General features: G+C 40.4%; 1 protein-coding gene across 2 annotated transcripts in view; it reads left to right on the plus strand.

Moving 5' to 3' along the window:
• The window catches only part of PRLR (prolactin receptor), a 142,536-nt gene that overhangs the window by 84,464 nt on the left and 32,276 nt on the right, over window positions 1-25,796 (plus strand). For both annotated transcript variants that reach the window (XM_043967610.1, XM_043967583.1), the window contains one exon: window positions 25,021-25,133. In XM_043967610.1, the coding sequence (XP_043823545.1) occupies window positions 25,064-25,133 (70 nt within the window). In that variant the 5' untranslated portion in view covers window positions 25,021-25,063. The remainder of the gene's footprint in view (window positions 1-25,020; window positions 25,134-25,796) is intronic.

Consider the following 25,796-nt stretch of genomic DNA (forward strand, 5'->3'; position numbering starts at 1 on the left):
AGGTCAGGCTTCTGCCTCAGGTACAGAATGGACAAATTAATCTCTGAGGTCTTTCTTCCCACTCTGAGATGGAATGATTTCTCATTGAAGCAAAACCTGCACTATAGGGGGCAGCTAGGTTGCACAGTAGATAAAGCATCGGCCCTGGATTCAGGAGGACCTGAGTTCAAATCTAGCCTTAGACACTTGATGCATACTAGCTGTGTGACCCTGGGCAAGTCACTTAGCCCTCACTGCCCTGCCAAAAAACAAACAACAACAAAAAAACCCTGCACTATGTTGGTCCAGGGCAGGTGTTTGTTAGCTGTGTGGTATTCAGAAGAGACCACTGAGAACAAGGTGAGCAAACCTACAAGTCTTTGAAACCAGAGGGAATTTTGTGATGGACAAAGTACAATTACTCCATTTGGAATTGGACCTGAATCCAGGGCTTTTTGTTTTGTTTTGTTTATGACCATGAAAAGCCTCAAATGGTGGCAGGATTGAAAAGAAATAAAACAAGTAAGGAGATTGGTATCTATAAGTCTTTCCTTAAGTCTTACAGTCATGTCTGTTGAAAACAGTGAGACTTGAATTCAGTTTGAGCCCAATGCCACTTACTGAGTCCTTCATGGTAGTGTCTTTCCTCAGAAGGTGACTCACTGAAGCCTGAGAGGGAGGGAGGCTAGAATCTGGCAGGTATTGTTCAGGATATGAATTTTCTCTGAAAATTACGCTGGCTTCTGAGGATCTTTGTTCTAGACAAATGCTCATATCCTGAAAATGGGGGAGAGAGGCAAGGGAGCTCATAACAGTGTTTACATGGAAACCTGTTGACGGCTCCTCCTGTGAGATGGCCACCAGGGGAGATCGACTTCAGCTCCCTCTCCCAGCATTGGCTCAGATATGAGTGGATGACCCAGAAACATGCAGGCAACTTTTGTCATTGCTTAGGTGATTCAGAAAATCCTTAGTTTGATCAGCCAATTGGGATGTCCAAACCATTTTGGGCTAAGTGCTTCCTCCTTGCTTTGATAGTCAACCCAAGCATTTGCAGACAATTTTTAAATTTGAAAATTATTTTTAATGTAGGTACTTAATATACTTAGTTACATATGGAGCATACAGAATATTTCCTTACTTGCACTTGGCATATATCATATATGATATATATATCTATATGATATATAGATATTTATGAAAGACAGAGACAGAGACTGATTCAATTTTAGGCTTTCTTGGTGAGCTCCCAATATAAATTACCCAGCTCTACCTTTAACATGAGGCTTTTCTTGATCCCCCAGTTATTAGTGCTTCCCCCAACCCTAGAATTAATTTTCCTACCTTGTACATATTTTGTATAGGAAACATAGCATAATAGAGTTGGCCTCAGAGTCAGAAAGAGCTTGGTCAAGCCCCACTTCGGGTGCAAACTTACCATGTGACCTCTCAGTGTTCTAAGTGACTTTCCAAGACTTGAAATTGCAGAGAAGGTGCTGGCCTGTGGGATAGGGGAGTGCCCCCTTTGGAGACTTCCCTATGTCAATAAAACCAGAGGTCCAGGCTACATATACATATATAAATATGCATGTGTATGTATGTACAAATCTAGGTTCATGTGGAATGTTTATTTATCTTATCTGGGTTTATATTGTTTCTGCCCTCACCTCCTAATATAATGTAAGTTGCTTTAGGGCAGAGACTATTTGGTTTTATCTTTGTATACATAATACCTGGTACACATTAGGTGCTTAATAAATGCTTGTTGAATGGAATTGAGACAAAACTATTAGGATTGAGATATAAAGGGCTATAAGAAGAGATTTACCAGCATTCCTATAATGTTCACTCTTACCTGTCATTATTGTGGCATCTCAACATTCTTAAATAAATTTCCACCTTTACAAGTAGCTGGGAGGTGGGAATCAAGAAAGTCTTTTAGCAGGATGTGGCTCTTGAGCAGAACTTTGAAGGTAATTGGGGATTTCATCAGGCACAGGCATGAAGAAAGTGCCTTCCCAGTTCTGGGGGTGGATGAAATTTTGTGTGGGAGGGACTAGGGCCAGTAATTCTGACCCCTAGAGTCTTATTCTGCTCCTTCATAGGGAGCAGGTACACCATTGGCCATTCCTGAGATGCAGGGAAGGCTTTGAAGGCTAGGAAGGCAAATGAGTCTGGTGCAGGATGAACACTGTGGGGATGGCTCCCCTCTCCTAAAAGGGGCTGCTATTTGTCTCAGTAGAAGGAATACTCAACCTGAAGAAGTCGCAGGTCTTTTCAAAGCATATCCTGATATCATCCTAAAAACCCTGACCAGTACATCTTCTATTGGTGGGGAGTTTTTCTACATTAAGGGCTTCTGAGGAGAGAAAGAGGAAGAAAGGGGAAAAAAATGAAAGGAAAAAAAGAGTGGGTTTAAGCCAGTACTTGAAAAAGAGAAGCAATTATCTTCCTAGATAAGTAGGCTGAGATGCTTTTGAATTCAGGGACCAGCTCGAAAGAACACACTGTGCTTGAGTGGGAAAGGGAACTGAACTGGTCAGACACAAGATGTGTCTGTACTGAGAAAAAGGAGCAAGGTAAGGAGGTGAAAGGGTTTTCCGGATGTTTTCCACTCAACTGCCAGTGGTGGAGTCTTAGGCTTCGATGCACCTTGGGGCCATCAGCCCATCCTGGCTGCCTTTATTTCAATTTCCTCTACCATCCTCACCTCCACCCACCCCCACCCCCAGCACGTGCGCGCACACACACACACACACACACACACACACACACACACACACACACACACACACACACGGGCGTTTTGTACATCACAGAAGCAGACCACCTCAGGACCAGAGGGGTGAAAGGACAATAAGCAGGCCTACATGGAGCACGTGTAACTGCTAACATTGCAGCATTAAACAGTCCGTGAAACTTATTATTTATTAAACTCTTTCCTACTCAGGCAGGACCAACCCATTCTTCTCTGAGGATTTACTTTCCCTGAAAAGGAGTCTTTTCTATGAAATTGGCTTTTTGGCTTGATGTTACAAACTAAATGTCAAATAATGGGTCACAGTGCCCAGGGTGTTTTAAACAAGGCTAAGAAGGCAGCAGTATTAGAATTCAAAGAACTGGGGTGACGATTATTTTTCCCCCAACATGTTACTACTCTGTGGAACATAAAACTCTTGAAATAGTTTGGCTCAATGTTTCTATAGAGAACAATTCCAAACCACCATCCACCCCAGGCTGATTAGCTCAAGGTCTATTGGTGGTCTCTGAAGGGCCCATCTGCACATTTTTAAGGCAATTTTCAGTTTCCTTCCTAGGTGGGAACCACTTTCATAGATTTCAGCCTCTAGCATATTAGATTTTGACATTCAGATTTGAAATGAGACATTTAAAAAAAGAAAAACTAATGTGCTATAGCCAGAAATTTTAGAAACTTATATCTCTATCCAAAATATCTATTGGGGGCAGCTAGGTGGCTCAGTGGATAAAGCCACCAGCCCTGGATTCAAGAGGACCTGAGTTCAAATCCGGCCTCAGGCACTTAACATTTACTAGCTGTGTGACCCTGGGCAAGTCACTTAACCCTCATTGCCCTGAAAAAAAAAAAACAATATTGTTGTTACTGTATACAACCTTCTCTTAGCTCTGCTCATTTTGCCCTTCATTATTTCATGCAAGTCTTTCAAAATAATATTCAAATACCTTTCAAAGTTATAATTGTTATTAATGAATTTCCCTCCATCATATCTGTACTATCTTCCTTCTCAGCCTCTTTTCATCCTATCCCTATTACCTTATCTTTTCCCCTTACCCTCTTATTCCTTATTTTACCCTCCTCTCTAAAAGTCCCTCCCCTCACCCCACCCTCCTAAGTTTAATCAATATACCCTTTTAAAAGTTCCTCTCCACCCTATCCCCCAGTTTTCTCACCTCTCTCTCTCTAGAAGTTCAGAAGACTTCTAAATCTCTTCAGATAGATACAGATACAGATACAGAGATTTTTATGTATATATATTGTTTCCTCTTTAACCCAGATGAGAGTAAGGTTCCAATATTGCCAGCCCTCTAGCCCTGTCCTTACTAGTTTTGAAGGCAGGAAATAGCATTAATATCTACCAGTACTGACATAGTTAAGAACCACATTGATATCAGTATTAGCCTCACCCAGATATGATCCTCACCCTTAAAATGAGATCTTTCAAAAATAGCATTGTATATGTACACACTGAAAATCAACACCGATTACCCCTGTGTTGTATATTAGCCAGACTGAGGGAGAAAATTCCAGTGAGCATTCATTCAATCCAGGTAAGGCCAGCTAAGAGCAATAGGAGCAAGATAATTTACCTCAGTGCAAAGAGAATTGTGGAAGAACAAAATGGGAGGAAAGCGAAGGGAATAGTCAGTGGAAAAAAAAGCAAGGAAGGACAGGGAGGATACAATGCTGGTGTCTCACAGAAAAGGATGGACTTACAGCCTATGAAATATCCTCTATGTGAATAAGCACAGAGTTAATATTTTAAGGATGCATTTATATGGTTTTATGAATTTATTCATGTCCTTTTTGGAAGTAATTAAATGTAGAATAAGATTATCATGCTCTTTATTCAAAGGGACATTTTGGTTCATTCATTTAGGGGAGTAGCTGAGTATCATTCTATGCTTGTATTAGCCTGGGTACCATTACCTGTACTCAGGATTTGAGAAATGGTTCAAGCTTTCCTCCCTGGACTATGTCTCCCCCACCTCCCACTCTACCTTCTACTCTCCCTTCACCCAGATATAGACACAGATGAAGGAGGTAAGAAACTTGCTTCTGTATTTCCATAGCATCTGGTAAAAGGGCTATCCATCCCCTGAGAGAGTCAGCACTCTGCACAGGGAATAAGACATCCTGCAGAACATAGAACTGATTGCTCCCAGGCCTCTTAGGGTTGAGAAGGACCCTACAGTCAATCTTATCCAATGATTATTGTTGTCATTTCAGTCATGTCCAACTCTATAATCCATTTGGGGTTTTCTTGGCAGGGATACAGGAGTTGTTTGCCATTTCCTTCTCCAGTCCATTTTACATATGAGGAAACTGAGGCAAACAGGCTTAAGTGACTAGCCCAGGGTCACACAGCTAGTAAGTATCTGAGGCTGGATTTGAACTCACAAAAATGAGTCTTCCAGATTCCAGGTCTGGTGCTCTATCTACTGTACCACTTAGTTGCCTTCATCTTATCCAACTCTATATCTGAAGTATGAAGGCCCTCAACAGCATCCTATTCCCAGCCCTAAGTGGTCTTCCAGCTTCTGCTTGTAGGCCTCTAGTGATACAATACTCATGATGACAAGAAACCACCTCATTGCATTTTAATAGCTCTAATTATTGGGAAATTCTTCATACTGGACCAACATTTCTTTCTCTTTAACTTTTGCCCATTGTTTGGTTGTGGTTTTATTCTTATTGCCACAATAAATAAACATGCTTCCTCTTCTGCATAACCCCCTGCAATTACTTGAAGATAACAATCACATCTCTTCTCCATGTCAGACATCCCTAGTTCATAACTAGCATTTCTATAGTGCTTTAAGGTCTACAAAGTGCTTTACATATATTAGCTCATTTAACCCTCAACAATTCCATATTGTTGTTATTATCTTCATTTTGCATATGAGGAAACTGAGGCTGAGAGAGGTTGAATGAGGAATAGAAGGGAAAGGAAATAAGCATTTTTATAGTACTTACTATGTGCCAGGCATTTTTACAATTATTATCCCATTTGATCCTCAACAACCCCATGAGGTAGATGCTATTAATATCTCCATTTTACAGTTGAAGAAAATGGGGAAAACAGAGGTTAAATGGTATATGCCGAGTCATACAGCTACTAAGTGTCTGCCATAAGATTCGAACCCAAGTCTTCCTGATTTCAAGCCCAGAATTTTATGCATTATACCATCTAGCTGCTTCTACAATAATAGGATAATCATGCCAAAGCTGAAAGAGACCTAACAAACCATTGTATGCAATCCTGTCATTTTACAGTGAGGAAGCTGATGTCTTGGGGGAGGTAAGTGACTTGCCCACAGTCACATTAGTAGTTATTGTGGAAAGTAGGATTTCAACCCAGAGCCTCTGACTCCAGAGTCTCTAGCTCTATCCACTATAACATGCTGTATTAAATGATGCGGCTTTGCATCTCATAACTATTCTTGTCACTCTCTTGGATACACTCTCATTTTTCAATGTCTATCCTAAAACATGGTACTTAGAACTGTAAATGAAATTCTAGGTCTAGTTTATACAGGGTATAGTAGAGTAGCACAGTGGATTGAGCACCAGGCCTGGAGTCAGGAAGATTCATCTTCCTGCCTTCAAATCTGGCCTCAGACACTTACTAGCTGTGTGACCCTGGGCAAATCACTTAACCCTTTTTGCCTCAGTTTCCTCATCTGTAAAATGAGCTGGAGAAGGAAATGGCAAACCACTCCAGGATCTTTACCAAGAAAACCCAAAAAGGGATCATGAAGAATCATACATGATGGAAAACTATTGAACAACAGCAAATAAATTTACTTATTGAGCCTATTTGCATCTGTTTCAGGAGGGATTCAGGAGAAATGAGTAGGAAGGGCATCCAGGATGGAAAAAAGGCCAAGAAGGAGGTCACAGTGAAGGAAAAAAATAAGTTGAATAGGGAAGTTATAGGCTCTGTTCAAAAGACCTTTTATAGGAAAAGATGGAGTTGGAAATTTCCCCATAGAATAAATTTTCTGATAATCCATAGATAAACTCTATCAACATCACACTGTTGATTCATATTGAGTCAACTAAATTTCCTTAATCTTCTTTATATGAACTGCTGTTAAACTGTATTTCTCCTATCTTGTTATCTTGCAGCATTGCTGATGGGTTTTGAAACCAAATGCAGAATTAAATATTTATCTCTATTAAATTTCACCTGGTTAAATTTTACTCTTATTCCAATTTGTCAAAAATCTTTTGGGGATCCTGATGCTTTCATTCAATATATCGGCATTACTATCAAATTTGTGTCAATCATAATTTTACAAATATTTCATCTATATCCTCATCCAAGCCACTGATAAAAATATTGAAAAGGATAAGACCAAGTTTAGAACCCTGCAGCTTGACACTAGAGACTTCCTACTAGGTCAACACTGAGTTATTAATCAGTACTCTTTGGGCAGAGTTGTTAAAGTAGAATTTACCTAATCGGTCTACTATTTGGCCCACTTTTCTGCCCTAAGGAACTACTTGCCTTAAAACTATTTGCCCCAAGGATATAGATTTAGAGTTGAAAGATACATCAGAGGTCATTTAGTACAACCCCCTTAATTTTGCAGATGAAGAAACTGAGCCACAAAGAAATTAAGTGACTTGCTGGCCCAAGGTCACACAGATGGTAAGTGGTAGAAGCAAGATTTAAACCCAGGCCCAACTATTCCCAATCCTCAATTCATTGCATAGTAGTGAATGTTTAGGACTGTGCATTAAATGCATTTCATAACTGAGGCAATTTTTTTCTGTATTTATGTCTCTGTAAAAAACCTGCTGGAATTGTTATTCTATATCCACATTTCTGTGATCAACCTGTCTAGTAATGCAAAGGGAAGAGAAAAGGGAAAGGGAAGATAAAGGGGATTCATTCTGATTCCTATTGAACACTTCCCTTTCTACAAGTTACTAACAGTAGTTCTATGATCACACTTACGTGTTCTTTCTGTACCGTGGAAAATAATTTGTCTGGGCCAGGACACTTGAAATCATTTCAAGCAGCTAGGTGTTTCTCTTATTATGTGTCTTGATCTTCAATTCCCACTTAGTCGTCTTTATTTCTTCCACCCTTCTCAGTCTGAAGAAGACTTTTTCTTTGACAAAAAAAGACAGAACCAAAATAACAGCTGAATAGTTCTATTATTGTTATGCTGTATCTCCCAAGCACACTCCCTCTTCACAAGACCCTATAGTTGATCATAATAAACTAGCAAGTAAATAGTAAACTTTTCACAAATAATTTAGATTGATTAATTGGTTCATTAATACACTTGTAAGGAGAGAATTCATATAATCTAAATCCATCCATTCAACTAAAAAATATTTAATAAACCTGCAAAGAAAGCACTATTCTAGGTGCAGGGGAAAAGCAAAGTTTAGAGTAGACACAGTCTTTGGCCAAGTGGAGCTCAGAATCAAGTAAGGGTCAAGACACAAACACAGATAACTAATATAATAGTAATACAATCTACTTTGTCGTTTAAGATTTGCAAAACCCTTTACAGGTGTAATTTTATTTGATTCTTTTTTTTTTTTAATTTTTTTTTTCTTTAGTGAGGCAATTGGGGTTAAGTGACTTGCCCAGGGTCACACAGCTAGTAAGTGTTAAGTGTCTGAGGCTGGATTTGAACTCAGGTATTCCTAACTCCAGGGCTGGTGCTCTATCCACTGTGCCACCTAGCTGCCCCAATTTTATTTGATTCTTACAACTACCCTGATACATACATTAGAATTATACTATATGTGGAATCCCAGAGTTTAAAAAAAAAATTACCAACCCAGGGAAAAGGCTTCGTAAAGAAAAGGCAGCATTTAAATTCAGCTTTCAAGCAAGGATAGATGGAAATTTGATAAATTCAGAGGACATTCTTAATATAAGAAGAGGCATAAAGGCAGGAAAGCACGGGCCATGTTTCTGCGCAGAAAGTAGTGCAACTGGACTAGAATGTCTAATGTGTGGAGGGGATCAGTTGGACAGAAGGCTCGAAAGCTAAAGGAGTGGCAGATTATAGAAGGTTTGAGGCTTCCTCTGTAGGTGTCTCTGTAGGAAACCACAGAAAATTTTTGACCCAAGTGACAAGACCAGACCTATATGTTAACAGAGTTTCTACTGGAACTGATGGAAGTGATATGAAGAATGGATTAGAAGGGCTGGGAGAAAGGGTTTAGTAAGTACAGAAAGACTTATGAAGAGGCTGTGCAAATAATCCAGGGAGTTTGTAACAAGGGCCTCTACCAAACAGGTGATGGTAGAAGCAAAAAGGGGATGGATGTCAGAGATATTATGGAGATAACTCCTCAAGGACTTAAAAACTGATTGAACATTGGACACAGAAGAATCACAAATAACCCCAAGGTTTGGGATATCTAGCAGATTGTCCCCAATTATCTCCATTTCATGCTAAATCTTCAACCTTTTCCTATCTACTGATTCCTTCCTCTCGACCTACAATATTCACCTACTCTTTTATTTACCATGAGGTTTTTTGTTTGTTTTATTGATATGTTTTGGGTTTTCCATTACAAAGATTTAAAGATCACTCCCGGGGGTAGCTAGGTGGTACAGGGGTTAAAGCGTTGGCCCTGGATTCAGGAGGACCTGAGTTCAAATTCAGCCTCAGACACTTGACACTTACTAGCTGTGTGACCCTGGGCAAGTCACTTAACCCTCATTGCCCTGCAAAAAAAAATCACTCCCTCTTTATGAGAGGTCTTTTGTAACAAAGTAAAACTAACAATACAGTGACCTCATCTGAAAATATATGGCACATTTAACATCTATGGCATCCCCTGACCTCCCTGTTTTTTTAACAGAAATCTTTTTTTTTCTTCTTCTCACTACCCCAACCCATAGAAAAAGAAAAGGAAACAAATTCCTTTAAAAAAAAATGGAAGATCAAACAAAACAAATTCCCTCAATGGCTAAATACAAAGTATGTATATATGTATGCATGCATGCATGTATGTATGTATGTATGCATATAAATATATAGATTTTATGTGTAGATTTGGGCTGCAGAATGAGAAAAGAGGAAAGAAGAAAAGCTTTAAAACAGTAGGGTAAGAGAATAAGAAAGGAGTCAATAAGGGTAGAGGAGAATGATTGCTGAGCAGCTGCAAAGGCTCAGCTAAAGTTGTGCAGCTTAAATTTGCAGCATGTGAAATCTATCTCGTTGTTTCCCCAGGGACCCCAGAACATCTCCACAGCTCCGGGAATTCTTAACCTGGAATATGGGATTCTTAACCTGAAATTTGATGACAGATTTCAAAGAGTCTATGAACTTGGATGGAAAAAAATACATCTTTTTTTCCATTAACCTCTAACTGAAATTGAGCATTTTGTTCTATTATTAAAAAGCAATTTTCTAAGAGTACACAAGCTTCATGAGACTGCCAACGAGTTCCATGACACCCCTGGATTATGAGGTCAAGGTTTAATATGGAAGGAAGTGAATCCAAAGGTAGAAAAATTGACTTGCAGAACAAAGTTTTCAGCTCCTTGGATTTCAACTCCCTTGTTTCAAGAGGCAATTGAAATTCAGCAGAATTGACAAAATTTTAAGAAAGTACATAGTTGGGTTCAAGTTACCAAATACAAATAAGTTATGTGTTGGAATACAAAAGTGGAAAATATTTGTTGAACTACTGTTAGTGATCTTTGAATGAGTATGGAGAATAGTACAAGTGTTATAGGACTGGAGAAAGATAAATGTGTCCACAATTTCCAGAAAGGGAGAGGGAGGAAGAGAGAAAGGGAGGGAGGGAGGGATCGAGTAAGGGAAGAAAGGAGGGGGGATCAAGAGAAAGGAGAGAGAAAGGGAGGGGGAGGGGGAGGGAGAGAGAGAGAGAGAGAGAGAGAGAGAGATGGAGGGAGAGAGGGAGAGAGATACAGAGCGAGATAGAGAGACAGAGACAGACAGAGACAGAGAAAGAAGCTACAAGGTACAGGCTAGTGAATTTGACATTGATTCCTGGCAAAATTCTAGAACATATTATTAAAGTGTTTTGTGAGCATTTAGAAAGGGAAGCAGTGATGACTAAGAACATGACTACAGCAAGAACAAGTAATGCTAGACTAAGCTCATGTTCTCTGCCCCACCCCCACCCCCAGCTCTGCTAGACGGACAGATCAGGGGGATGCTGGAGGCACAGTGTACTCAGATTTCAGCAGAGAATTTGACAGAATTTTTCATGCTAGTCTTATGGGTGAGATCAAGAGAACAAGTGTACTGTCTGCTGGTTTTGGAACTTGTTGAATGGCTGGGCCCTAGGAGTAGTCAGTCATTAACAGGTCAATGTCACCTGGAAGGATGTTTGGATCTCCCCAAAGATCTGTCCTTTACTCTATGGTGCTTAAGAGTTTTATCCTTGGCTTACATAACAGGAATATGCCACAGCACTTGAGTCATTCCTTCCTTCCCCTCACCCTAGCCTTTGCATGGGATAAAGAGAGAGAGAGAGAGAGAGAGAGCCTGCCTAAAAGCATATGCACAAACAACATAGACCATGAGCTTTGGGGGAAGAGAGGTGGGGGGGGGCAGGAAGAGAAGGTCAGGGACCACAAAGGGTGATAAGGAATTTACTGTCAGTAACATGCTGAGAGATCGAAAGCTGTTCCAAACCAGTGTGAGGGACCAGACCCAAACTGGACTGAGGATGCTGTCCCTGAATGTTCTGAGAGATATCAAGGACAAGGGAGCTGCTGTTGATTGCAAGGACCACAAAGACCCATCTGAGGGAAGAACTTGTTCTATGCTTAATGCCTTTGTTAGATTGTGTTTATATTGGAGCTAAGTGGCATAGTGGACAGAATGATGAGCTTGGAGTTAGGAAGACTCATCTTCCTGAGTTCAAATTCAGCCTCAGAAACTTACTAGCTGTATGACCCTGGGCTAGTCACTTAACCCTGTTTGCCTCAGTTTCCTCATCTGTAAAATGAGCTAGAGAAGGAAATGGCAAATCACTATAGTATCTTTGACATAAAAACCCTAAATGGGGTCACGAAGAGTCAGACATGACTGAACAACAACAACAATGTATCAGGCACTGTGCTAAGCATTAGGTATACAAATACAAACAAAAAGCCCTCCAAGAGCTTGCCTTCTAATGGGAGAAGACAACATGTCAAGTCAATCATTAAGCGTTGTTTTTTTTAATGTGCCAGGCACTGTGCTAAAGACTGGGTATAGAAAAAGAAGCAAAAGGTAGTCCTTGCCCTCAAGGGGCTGACAATATAACACATACAAAAGGGACATGCAAAGCTAGAAGTGGAAGGGAGGGAAAGAGAAGGTAACCCACACAGAGCCATAGTATTGAAGTCCAGGAGGTCAGAAACAGAATCAAGAGGAGAATGAAGATTCGCTAGCCTGGGCCTCTCCCCAAAATTGAGACTCCAGGAGTAACTTACCAAAGGGAGGAGGAGGCCAGCATGGAAAAGGGATGTTCCAGAGTGAGAAGGCAATGGGAAAAGATGGATGTTCCAGGATAAGAAGGCCCCCATTACTGAGAGAACTTAGAGGTGAGACAGTAGCTGATTCATGGTGTGTGATGACCAGGGAAAGTTTGATTCCAGAGCTAGCAGGATACAGGGAAGCATGACTTGGCAGCAATCAATCTGGAGAAGATTTATGGACTTTAGTGCACTACAAGCTCAATGAGTCAGCAGTAAGACACAATAGCTAATGCAATCTTCAACCATAGCACAGCAGTAATAGCATCCAGGTGCCTACCTAACTGTGCTCTGTAATCTGCCTTGGTCAATCTACATATCAAGCATCCATCCTGTTTGGTTCTGGATGCCACTTTTTAAGATGAACATTGGCAAGTTGGAGAATGATGGAAGGAAGGCAATAAGGATATCAAGGTGCCTTGAAGTCATGCCGTGTGAGAACTGCATGAAGCAACTAGCTAGTGTTAACCTTGAGAAGTGAAGGCTTAGAAGAAATGGAACAGCTTTCTTCAAGATGAAGAGCTATCATGCAAAAGTAGGATTAGGCTTGTTCTACTCAACTCCAGAGAGACAGCAAGTTCCCTAAAAATCCAAGCTTTCCAAGAGTAGAATGGGCTGCCTCAGGAGCTAGTGGGTTCCCCCTCAAGGAAGGTCTTCAAGCAAAGACTGGATGACTACTTTGGGAGCATGTTGTAAAGGAGAGTCTTGTTCAAATATTGACCAGTAGTGGCATATGCCCATAATCCTTGCTGCTAGAGAGGGTGCAGCTGGGGGATCCCTTGAGTATGGGAGTTTTAAACTAGAGTAGGGTTAAATCCTACTGGATGTCTATGGTAAATTTCACACCAATTTGTTGAATCCCTGGGATCAAAGAGCCACCAGGCTTCCTAAGGAGGAGCAAACTGAACTAAGTTCTTGGGCGGGGGAGCAGGTTAAAGTTTCCATGCCAGTCAGTAGTGAGATTGAGCCCATTCATGGCTGCCACACTTCCAGCCTGCTTGAGAAACCGAGACTCTCAAAAAAAAAAAAAAAAAAAGATGGTCTCTGAGATCCCTTTCAAAGCCAAGATTCTTCGAATCTGGGAGGAAATAAACCACCCTTAGCTAAAAGATACTGATAAGATGATATGATAAGCGAATGATGCTCTATGGCTCAAGCATCAAACAAGCAAAAAAAGATAAGACATTTCTATAGCACTTGAAAGTTTACAAAATACTTCTCCCATATCTCTGTGACATAGGTAGTAGAAATATAATTATATTTCCTTTTCAGATGAAGATGCTAAAGCACACACAAGTAAAATTACTTGCCTAAAATCATAGGTAGTGGCAGAACCCAAATTCAAACTCAGTTGGGAGACTCAACTTCAAGTCTATTGTTCTTTCCATTATATTTCATACTACTTCAGGAGCCTGAAAAGAAAAAAGCAGAGTGAATATTAATGGTATCTTGTGCCTTCTAAAAGCCCCAGGAATTCATTAATTATCAAAAAGATAGTTTACTGCATCAGCTTGCTTTCTGAAGATGGAGGACAAGTATTCATGACCAGAAGGATTCCTTTCTTTAAAAATAATGGTTTTTATAACACAAGGACTAGAACCCTGGAAAGACATGGAGTACCTTTATTTAAAAAATACTTTCTCTCCTCCCATGTTGAGTACCTATACAAAAACTTAAAAAAAAAAAAAAAGATGTACCTTGGCCTAGAAAATTTTTGCTTAAGAAACGCCAGTAAGATTACACTACCATTTATTCTAATGAGTTTAGACTCCAATGGACATTTTATTTCTCCTTAAGTTTTCCTATGTTGATTCAAAGTAGGAGGAGATAATCTGACGTCCATTCTTAATTTTGTGTGTGTGTGTGTGTGTGTGTGTGTGTGTGTGTGTGTATGTGTGTGGGGGGGGGGTGAGGCAATTGGGATTAAGTGACTTGCCCAGAGTCACACAGCTAGTAAGTGTTAAGTGTCTGAGGCCAGATTTGAACTCAGGTCCTCCTGAATCCAGGGCCGGTGCTCTATCCACTGCGCCACCTAGCTGCCCCTGACGTCCATTCTTTTGACCAGTGACAGTGATTTTCAAAGTTACATAACACAGCCCATGTGTGATACTATTAGCCTGCCAACCACTAATGGGATAATAAAATTCTGGAGAAGCATGTAAACCACACTGGATTGAATGTCAGGTGATCAAGCTTGTAGTAGACTCATCTCTACCCTCATTTCTACCACTAAACTTGGACAAGTTACTTCAATTCTCTGGCTCTGGGTCTGTTTCCTCATCTGTAAAAATGAATTGGACTAGATAATCCCAAAAGTTTCTTCCAGATCCAACATTCTTTATCTTGGTGATGGATGCTATTGAAGAAATGTGGCCTAATGGACAAAAGTGCTAGATTTGGAGTATGACCTCATTTCAAAATTAGCTTCAAACACTTACTAGGTGTGTAACCATGAGAAGGTTGTTTAACTTCTTGGAGCTCCATATTCCCCATCTGAAAAACTGGAACAATACAACATAATGTATGTAAAGTGTTTTATAAAACTTAAAGTGCTATATAAATATTATTGTTATTATTACAAATAGTTTTCCTCATGGGAATATCCAGGGGTTTCCCAACAAAAAGCATTTGAAGTCAATAAAACTGAAAAGATTTAGTGAGCAATTTTTGAATGAAAAATTGACAAATGTGACCCCAGTGAATGGTTAAGGAAGCAAAAAGTTTTCCCTAAGAAAACATAGAGGTTTTCTTTCACAAATACCCATGGTCATGAGTAAACATGTTTCCATTAATAGGACATGAAAGTACAGGTGTCCAGGCAACAATTGAAGATGCAAGACTGTAGTTTAGGAAAAAAAATCTGGGATATATCTGTATACTTATGTATACATACATACATATATGTATTGTGGATATATATGTATTAGGGAGTCACTTGGATTAAGATTACAACTATAGAATGTAAGCTTCTTGAGGGTACAGTCTTTTATGTATGTGTGTATGTATCCCCAGCACTTGATAGCATAGTAGACACTTTAATAAATGATGGATGAATGAATGAATGAATGAACGAATGAATGAAGACGCTGATAAGAGCAGAACTCAGCAACCACGGGCTGAGAAAATGAGGGCTCTTTATTCTATCTGGAAAAATGTAGATGAAAAAAGATAGGTTTAACATCAGTGATAAAGCAATAGCAAATAAAGAGAAGAGAGATGTTGACTTATTCACAAAACATATTGGCCTCCTTTGAAACTCCAAAAGGGCAGTTTTAGGACAAATGAATGGAAGCAAGAACGTGTCTTATGGTGAGTGGGTTGTCAGCTAATGGAATTTGTTGTTCTAAAAGAAGGTACAGGCTGGAAATATGAATTTGTTCAAGACTTAGGGAAGGCAAATCCATATTGGTTTACTAATTTGTTTTTAATATTTAAAGAATCATAATAGTTTAGGGTTATAAGAAGACCGAGAAACCATCAGTCTAAACAAATCAACCCCCAATACCTCATATTCACTTTGAATGTATTTTGTATAAATATATTATGTATGTGTGTATGTATGTATAAATATGGACAATAGAATATGAGCTCCTTAAGACCAGGAATAATTTCTTTTTTTGTCTTTGTATCCCAGAGGTTAGAGGGACCCACTGGAGCTTATTAAATAAAGGAGTGACATGGTTAGAGCTGTGCCTTAGGAACATTATTTTGACTGCTGAGTATAGGATGGACTAGAATGGAGAGAGTTGAGGCAGGGATACAAACCAGCAAACTATTGCAATAGTTTAGGTATGAGATGATGTAGGCCTGCACCAGCATGGTGGCAGCATCAGGGGAGAGAAGATGGTATATGCAAGAGATGATACCAAGATAAGATTGACAGGACTTGACAGCCAATTGGATGGGACTGGGGTGGGGCAGGGGGAGGAGAGTGAGGAGTCAAGGGTGACAAGTAAGGTGTGATCCTGGGTGACTAGGAGGATGGAGATGCTCTTGGCAGTAATAGGGAATTTCCAATGAAGGGCAGTTTGGGAGGAAAGATAACAAGTTCAGTTTTGGTCATGTCCAGTTTTAGATGTCTGATAAGCAGTTATAGATGTCACCCAGCTATTAAGGGTCTAAGGCAGGATTCACATTCAAGTCTTCCTTACTCTAAGTCCAACACTCTATCTACTGTGCTACATACATGTATTCTCCTAACTTAAAAACAACAGTGCTATGCTAGAGAGAAAGGCTTATAGCTCAAAGCAAAGTGGTATAATGCTAGTCTACCTCAGTCAGCTGCAGCCTCAAACCACAGGTTGGTGTAACTTAAGAGAACAGGGTGGATGAGGAGAAATGATAAACTCATCCCTTCCCCTGTTACTTCATCAATCAATAAGTATCCATTAAGCACCTACTCCGTGCTATACACTGTTAGAAGGCACAAAACAAACAGCAAAAGTGCCTGCCTTCAAGGAGCATACAGTCCATGGGAGGAAGGGGAAAAACATGTACATATATGAGTTAATACAAAATAATACAAGATAATTTCAGAGGAGGGAGGCAATAGCAAATCAGGTAAGGTTTCACGTAGGAGGCTGTACTTGAGATGAGATCTGAAGGAAGCTATGGATTCTAAAAGATAAAGGTGACAGTGTATCCTAAACTAGGGGGTGGAGGAAGTCAGGGGCAAGATCTGCAGAAATGTGTGGTTTTTTTTTCTTGTGGGAAGCATAGGAATAAGGTAACCAAAAGAAAAAAGGAGAGGAGGGGAAGGGAGGGGAGGGGAGGAGAGAGGGGAGGGGAGAGGAGGGGAGAGGAGGGGAGAGGAGGGGAGAGGAGAGGAGAAGAAGGTCATTGAGAATCTTTTAATATGAAAAAAGAGAACAAAAACCCAAAAAAGAGCACAAAGATAGCTTTGAAAGCTATAAGTTATACTTTTTACATAATTAAAAGAAAAAATTATACATAATTGAAATCTGCAATGTCACATACAATCTTTTTTCTGTAATACTATGTATATGGAAATGCCTATTTTATTTGGTGTTTGTTAAGTTCAGAATTTGAAAAATAGAAAAAGACGGGGAACACACACACACACACCCTGGAAAGGCAGTTAGGGGGCATCTTGTGCAGGGCTTTCAATACAAAACAGAAGAGTTTCTGTTTTATCCTAGACATAATAAGAAGTCAAGTAACATGGTAGCTAGCTAGGCAGCTAGATGGCATAATGGATAGAATTCTGAGCTTGGAGTAAGAAGAAACCTGAGTTTGAATCCTGCCTTAGATTTTTACTAGCTGTGTTATGTCACTTAACCTTTCTGCACCTCACTTTCTCCATTTGTAAAATGAGGGATCTGGACTCAATGACCTTTAAGGTCACTTCTAGCTCTAAACCTAATGTTCTATGATCCTATAATTTAGCAGTATCCTTTTGGCAGCTTATGTGGAGGATAGATTAGAGAGGGAAGAGACTTGAGTCTGGGAGACCAATTTTAAGTATTTTAGTAGTCCAGGTGAGAGAATTATGAGAGTCTAAAATTAGGATGGTGGCCATGTGAGTGGAAAGAAGAAATGGATTACCTGCTGTCTAGGGGAGGGGGGAGGGAGGGGAGGGAGGGAGAAAAATCTGAAATTGTAAAGCATGTATAAACAAAAGTTGAGAACTATCTTTACATGTAACGGAAAAAATAAAAAACCTCATAAATTTCCAAAAAGAAAAAAAAAGAAGAAATGGAGAAAGCTCTCCAGGAGCTTACATTCTAATGGAGGAGACAACAAGTACTCACATAAATATATATGGAATGGGGCAGCTAGGTGGCACAGTGGATAGAGCACTGGCCCTGGAGTCAAGAGGACCTGAGTTCAAATCCAGCCTCAGACACTTGGCACTTACTAGCTGTGTGACCCTGGGCAAGTCACTTAACCCTCATTGCCCTGCAAAAAAATTTTTTTAAGTTTAAAAAAAGAGAGAATATGTTCTAAGTTGTTAAATACAAGTTAGTTTGGAGGGAGGGCGCTAGCAATGGAGGATATCATGAGAGGCTTCATGTAAAAGGATGTGCTTGAGCTGCAGACTGAAGGAAGAAAGGGATTCAGTGAAGTAGAGATGAGGGAGCAGTGCAGCCCAGGTGTGAAGAATGACCAGCAGAAAGGTATTGAGAGGGGACATGCAAGATGCAGTGCTGCATATGAGGAAGAGAGAGAAGACTGGTTTGGCCAGATTGTAGCATGTGGAAAAAGAATAACCAGTGAGAAGGGACGGTTGGCAGGAGGGCAGGAATCAAATCAAAAGCTCAAGTAGAACTGGCCTTGGGGTAGAGAAACATCGTCTCTTCATTAGAAACTAGAATAAAGGAGAAAATGGAGGTTAAGACAAGTTTTCTGATGTGCATTATGGAAGAAGCAGGAGCTCACAGGGAATGGTCTCTGTTGTCTTAGTAAAGGATGAGGCCTGGTCCTCTGCTGTGAGGGTGTGAGAGGCTTGGCTTGGACAGTTAGATGTATAGGTCCCAAACAAAGTTATGGAGGCTGGAGAGGTTAGCTAGCACTTAACTGTGAAACATTTCACATCCGCTTCAGGCATGGGGCACTATACTAGGCTTTTGAGTTGGGGCATTTCTAGGGCAATGCCCCAAACTGGTCATGTTCCAGCCTTCACCACCAGCCTAGTCAAAAACTTATCTGAGACCACATCCTAGTTTGAAAGCTAGCTAGTCACCTAGCCCACTCCCCTTCTGCCAGCTCAAAGCTACAGCTTTAACACCGCCCCCTCCCAAACTGACCATCACAGAGTTAAATTGGAATTGGAGGTGAAAATGTAGACCAATAGGCAAGTTATCCCTCTACCAGCAGTGTCATCCTTAGGGGGTGAAATATTTAAGGCAAATTAAATTATGCCTTCCATTTCTCTCTCTAGATGGTTTTATCCCAAGGAAGGCTTCTTAAAATTATCAAGGTAAGCCTTGAAAGGGAGAAGAAATCATAAAGGGCAGTGGGAGATGAAGTTTGTCATGAAAGGTAAAAGACATTCCTACCCTTTTGCCTTGGTGGAGAGAGCTCTAAAGGCTGATTGGATTGTAAGTCTTTACACATTATGTAAATGTCATCTTTTGTTACTGTCATCCTGATTTCATCACTTTCAATGGCATGTGGTTAACCAGTCTTGGGAAAAGTTACTATCCTGCTATTATTCTTTTATATTTAATGTCCTACTAAATATAGCACAGGTAGATAAAAATAACTTCTTTTTGTAGTTGAAAAAAAGCATTAGGATGGAAGTTTATCCTCCATAGAATCAACAAAAGCATCTTCAGGATACCTCTAGTAGCAGACAGGACAATTGGGATGAAGTGTACTTAGCATAAAGCCTGGTAGATAGTAGATATATACAAATGCTTCTTCACTTCCCCTATCTCCTTCCTTCTCCCATGTTCTAACATGATTTTGATTTCTTCTGCTGGACTTCTATATTTTGAAAACATTTCACTCTGTATGACTTGGGGATTATGTATATTTCATGCAGAGACAACTATTAAAAACATACTTGAGTGTTTATGGTCCAAAGTCTATGTAGTTGTGAGTAGCATTTGTCCCTAATGATGCTCCAGTTCCAGCATAGTTTATTTGCTTAATTTGAAAGGATATTGAGAGGCCTACATTTGTACTGTGCGATTATTATCAAGTCTAGGAGATAGCATTGAAGAGGAGCTAGGGAACTGGCCAAAAAGCCAGAAAGACCTGGCTTCTACCCCTGCCCTCCCTGACACCCTGGTTCCCTACCTCTGGTCAAGTCAGTTCATCTTTCAGTCTGCTAGGGCAGAGGAGTCCAACACTCAGCCCACTGGCCACTAATAGTGAGTTTGGCAGAAGCAGATTAAAATATAATTGGAAAATATTTAGCAAAATTGATCAAAATACAACATAACATAGACAATGTTTAAAATGTGGTTTTTGAAGTCAATATGCAGTCTGCAGGGATGCTTATGTATGGTTTAATGGCTTGCATTTCTATTTGAGTTTGATACCACTGTCGGCTAGGCAACTCTGTAAGACTTCATTGTAGAGAAGGTGCCAACATGAATCAGTAGAGGGAGTTTCCTCACTTTGGAAATTCCCTTTAATCAGTGAAATCACAGGCACAGCCCCTATCATTATTTCATAGAAATAGATACATTCTATTTAGTAGCACTAATATATCCTGTATCCATTTGTAGCTATATGTAGATAGAATGAACTATAGCTATCCAGTACTTAGTGTGATGTCTGGTATGTATTTTGTTGATTATATTTATAATATCCAAGCACCAGTTCTTTGCTCCAGCTTGCCTCGCCCTCTCCTTCTCCTCATGCCATACCAGGTGCATCTCCTCAGTCAATGACCAGTTAACTGCTTCTAGAATCTTGGGGAGTAGGAGAACAGAGGAATGCAAGGACTATCTTTTAAAGCACAGAAGTGGGGACAATCACCTTGATTCGCTATTCCCTAAAGATAGCTTTGTCAGTCATGACACTCAACCTAGCCACATCCCACTTGTTTGCCTTTAGAGAAGTGTCTTTCAGTATTGAACTGTGGAGTGAGATGCAATGGGAGAGAGCTCAGTAGTGTTATTTTTTGGAAAAATGGGGAACATAATGGGGATGTAGCCAGGTACATGTTGAGGATCCAAGAGTGGGGTTACAAGAAGGGTATGGAAGAACCAACAGTTGCTGGAAAGGCCTGGGAGAGGATATGACAAGAAAGAATAATGAGGGGAAAATTCTGAAAGGGAAGTGACTCTGAAAGCCCTTTGAGAAGACTGGGGCAAGGAAGCAATCTTTAGCCATAGTCTCAAGGAAGGGGTAAAAGTTGGTGACATGTTGCAATCTTGGCATTCAATAAATAGTCTTGAGTTCTTAACCACAGCCACACCCAGGTGCTGCTGAGCAGAAAAGTTTGGCATAATTGCCTCTGAGCTGGGGGTGGAGTTGATCTATTTTTCTTGTTATGTTTAGTTACAATTAAATTGCTTAGAACCACTTATAGCCTTGATTATAATCCTAAACAATCTGTGGCCCAGTCACTTTGAAAGTCCAGATATGATGAATCAGGAAGTGTTTCTCTTCCGGCTGCCTAGAAGCATCCACATCCAGCTGGGGATAGGGCTCTTAGAGGCACAAAGCAAACTTAGCATGACCAAGAATATCCAGGACCATGAAGTATTAGCTGAGAATCACAATCTGGTTTCAAGGATCGATAGAGAACGGCATCTGTGTTTCCATGGACAATAACCGTCCTTTCTTTAAGAAGCACTAAGAACCCACACCTTTTCAACCTTTGCCATATTGGGCAGAGAGAGACAGGGTAAGGGAAGCAACTGCTAATGAAAGCATCAGTAATTGACAAGGAAAATTACTTATGGATGGGCCTTTTAAAAGAAAGGACCTGGGGCAGCTAGGTGATAGTGGATAAAGCACTGGCCCTGGATTCAGGAGGACCTGAGTTTGAATCTGGCCTCAGACACTTGACACTAGTTGTGTGACCCTGGGCAAGTCACTTAACCCCAATTGCCCCACAAAAATAAATAAATAAATAAAAATAATAAATAAAACAAAGGGCCTTTGTCACAGGTTGGTTGCCTTGTATGTTAGGATGTAAGGCCAAACAAAATCCAGGATGAATCTTAAGAGATCAAAAGAGGATCCCTGTTTTTCTTTTGTTCTGAGTTGAAAACATGTTCCCTAAAAATATTTTTCTAAGTTGACTAAATATACAAGGGAAGGTTCTTTTTTTCTGATCCAAAATGTTATGGGGGATAACCAGATACTACTACCTCCTCTCCCTCTCTACCATTCTCTCTCCCTATCCTACTCCCTAAAGCCTCAAATTTCCTCTTAGAAAACAATTCCATCCTGGGTTTGTCACAGTCCTCTCTGGGCATCAGGCTGACATCAGAAAGGTGTGATTTATAGAGCATTCATCTGGAGATTTTTAAAAGATGCCCAGGAGAAAGAATAGGGAAGAAAATATAAAGGATCTTGCTGAAATCAGCCAGCAAAAGGGAAGAGGCAAATCCCCAAGGGAGGCTGAGATCACCACAATGAGCATTTATGGGACAAATTATTAAGTGAGAAAACTTATAAAAGTGATTAATAGCTTTTAAGGAGCCAGTGGTAAAGAGTTAGTGAGCATTTAAGGACATAACAGGCAGATAGACTTGTCAGTTGTTATCCGTCCTCATCTTTGCCTGTTAAATTTCTATGTGTCCATCCTTGAAGATACAAGTCACGTGCCACTTCCTTCTTCCCTGATCCCTTGGCCTCTATGATCTTCCCACACACAACACTTTATATTGCATCCTTCTGATGCACTTATCACATCAGTGTGATTGTGTAAATCATTGCTATCAGTGTTTACGTCTTAGCCCTCCCCCACAGACCTGTAAGCTCCAAGACAGTGCTCAAGTATTATCTAAACTTTATATTCTCCCACAGCACTTTACCCAGTATGCAGTTAATAAATGTTGCTGAATTAAATTACATTATGTCTCGTAATTTGCTACTTAGTCTATCCCTATGTTGGTTTGAATTGTACTCAAAACAACTACTCACATGTTTCACCTACATAAGGTGAAACAAGGTTTTTGTTTTTAAATATGCACTATTAAATATGCACTATTTAGGGCGTCCCAAAAATTTTAATGCAGTTTTAAGCTATTAAAGCTTAAATTTCTCTAAGACTTTTGGGGTACCTAGTGCTCTCAGGTCTTGTCTTATCCATGAACTGGTGTGTCTAAATGCTGCTAAAGGGTCCCCTGCCCAATGCTGTCTCCCAACTGACTTTGCCCTAGTGCCTGATTTACAGAGTTGATTGAACTAGTTGATCCATCTAGTCAAACCTATACCCCAAAAAGCACACCCCACTACAACTTAGTCAACCAACAGGCCTCCAGCACTGGCTTTAAAATCTCCAGTGAAGAGGAATAGACTACCTCTGATAGCAATTTGTTCCACTCTGGGGCATTTCTCATTGTTGGGGAGGTTTTTTCTTATTTGAAAAAGTTGTCCCTTTACAACTTCTACCCACCACTCCTAGTTCTGCCCTCTGGAAAGTCTAATCCCTCTTCAGATAACAGTTTTAAGTTCATGAAGGCCAACTCTCACATCCCACAGTGAGTGTCCCTTCACCAAGTTGAACATCCCAAGTTTCTTCCATCCATCCTCATTTGCAGTCTCAAATGGCATGGACAGGAAGCCCTCTGTCATTCTGGTTATTCTCACCCAGAGCTCTCCAGCTTGTCTCCAACCTGGCATTCCCATATCCCTTATTCCTTTGAGATGAAGCAATGAATGTCTCTATGAGAATGCAAATTAAGTAATCCAGTGACACATTAGCTCAAATGAAGGTAGGGAAAGGTGGAGGGAACAGGCTAAGAGAACAGGCCACCCCTGGCTACTTCAGCCCATTTGCCCTGGGATCTGGGGCTAGTACCACAGGGAAGTTTGAGTGATTGGTGCAATCTATAACTCAAACCCCAAAGATTATTTTCCCCAAGATTTGCATTACTGAGTCCTGCTAGGAGGGAGCTATCCTGGGAAGACAAAAACCTTCTGAATGTTCCCAGCTGTTTGATGTCCAGCAGGTACATAGACACTGTCACCCTGCCTGGTCAATAGGTATGTACAAAGCATAAAGAGTATTTTAGCAATGCATCAAACAATACTTAAGCATTGCATTCTGGGCAGTCTTGCTCCTTCCTTGACTTTAAAAATCCATGGTGTAGTAGTAGTAGTAGTAGTAGTAGTAGTAGTAGTAGTAGTAGTAGTAGTAGTAGTAGTAGTAGTAGTAGTAATAGTAGTAGTAGTCTACTTATTTATTTAAGGGAAATTTAAGCCATGTATTTCTGAGAATTACTAAATTTGAGTTCACCAAATCTATTGTTTTCTAAGAGCTGTTATAAGTCCAGTGATATTAATGAATCTTTTTCAAATAAGGCTTTAAAAGTTTTGGGGGGGGTGTATTTTAGAGGCTTTGGGAATAGTATACCAAGAACCAAAAAAAAAAAAAAAAGATTCACATCCTGAAAGGCTACAATTTAACAAGATTGAGACACAGATGTGAGCCAGGCCTGTAGGGATGGGCATCTAATATTAAGACTTTAGGGGAGAATAAACCAAAGGGGAGGGAGACTGATGGAGGTTTGCGTGGGAGCTGTCTGACCCACAGAAGGAGGAGGGTCCCTCCACGGCACCATGACCTTCCTCTTGAATCCAGGACCATCAGCTCATTGCCTGCACGAAGTGGGATGAGTCCAAGCCCAGGCCTCAGGCCCCAGGCCTCAGGCCCCAGCCTTTCCAATGGCTCCCACCTGTGCTGCTGATAATAGAACAGGGCTGGTCACACTGGTATATAGTAAACACTTAACAAATACTTGTTCCCTTGACTTCTGACTAAAGTTACAGTCAGACAGAGGCAGTTCCTGCCCCCATGGTCGGGCACTTGGACACAGTCTGACACCAAAGGGCTTTAGAGGCTGTGCAGAGAGTGCAGGAAAAGCAAAAAGGAAAGAGTAGGGAGGATAGCCTGTTCTAAAGCTGCTAACTCAGGCCCTGTCTATTGTCTTTGGGTGACCTCTGGTGGCCAAATTTCCCATATGCCTCGGAGTCCGTGTTCCCCAGCTCAGACAGCTAACCATGGTATATTCTCTTACATTCCTACCCTCTCTTTTTGTCATGCACTTCAAGCACGAAACAATATTCAGGTACAAATTCATTGAGGAAAGGGGCCTCTGTGCCTGACTAGTCTTCTCGATTAATCAGAGCTTCCTGCTGCCCTCTCTTTCAGTGAACCGCTGATACCTTTCCTGTTGAAAGAGAAGGAAGCAAACATGAAGGAAAATGTGACATCAGCAACTGTCTTTCTTTTGCTTCTTTTTCTCCACACCAGCCTCCTGAATGGTAAGTAAGAGCTTCTTCTTTCTTTATATTATTTCTGGAACAGTGGAGGGGAATGGGGGTGGGGGGGGTGATTTGAAAATCCACCAAATACCTCTTGGAATTTATTTGTGGTAATTAAAATTATTGACCCTGTTTGCATTGCTATTCAATCATCTGCCTGCTAGGAAATTAGAAGGAAATTTTGCAACTGATATTTGTTCATTTGCATATGTAAATTCTGGAGTTGTACCCAGATAGTCTACCTTCATCTTAGTGCTAGAGTAGAAAGAGTCCTAGATTGGAACTTAAATGACTTACATTTCCAACCCTGGTCCACGGCTCATTAGCCATGTGGTCTTGGACGTGTCACTTAACTTCTTGAGCTTTAGTTTCCACATCTGCAAAATGAGGACAATGATACCCATTTTACCTACCTACAAAGATGTTATGAGAATAGTTCATGTTTTAAACCACAAAGTATTAGACAAATATGAGGTACTATATTAACTGACAGAAAACAAAGCAGATTGATGGGCGGAGAAAGAACTATGGATTGTGAATCAAAGGCTTTGAGATCTGGCTCTACTGTGGTATGACCATGGGATTTTAGACAAGTTATTTAATCAGTCTCAGCCCTTATTTCTTCATCTGTAAAATGCGCATGCTGATACTTGAACTACCTAA

The sequence above is a fragment of the Dromiciops gliroides genome, chromosome 1, assembly GCF_019393635.1.
Source record: "Dromiciops gliroides isolate mDroGli1 chromosome 1, mDroGli1.pri, whole genome shotgun sequence".
NCBI lineage: Eukaryota > Metazoa > Chordata > Mammalia > Microbiotheria > Microbiotheriidae > Dromiciops > Dromiciops gliroides.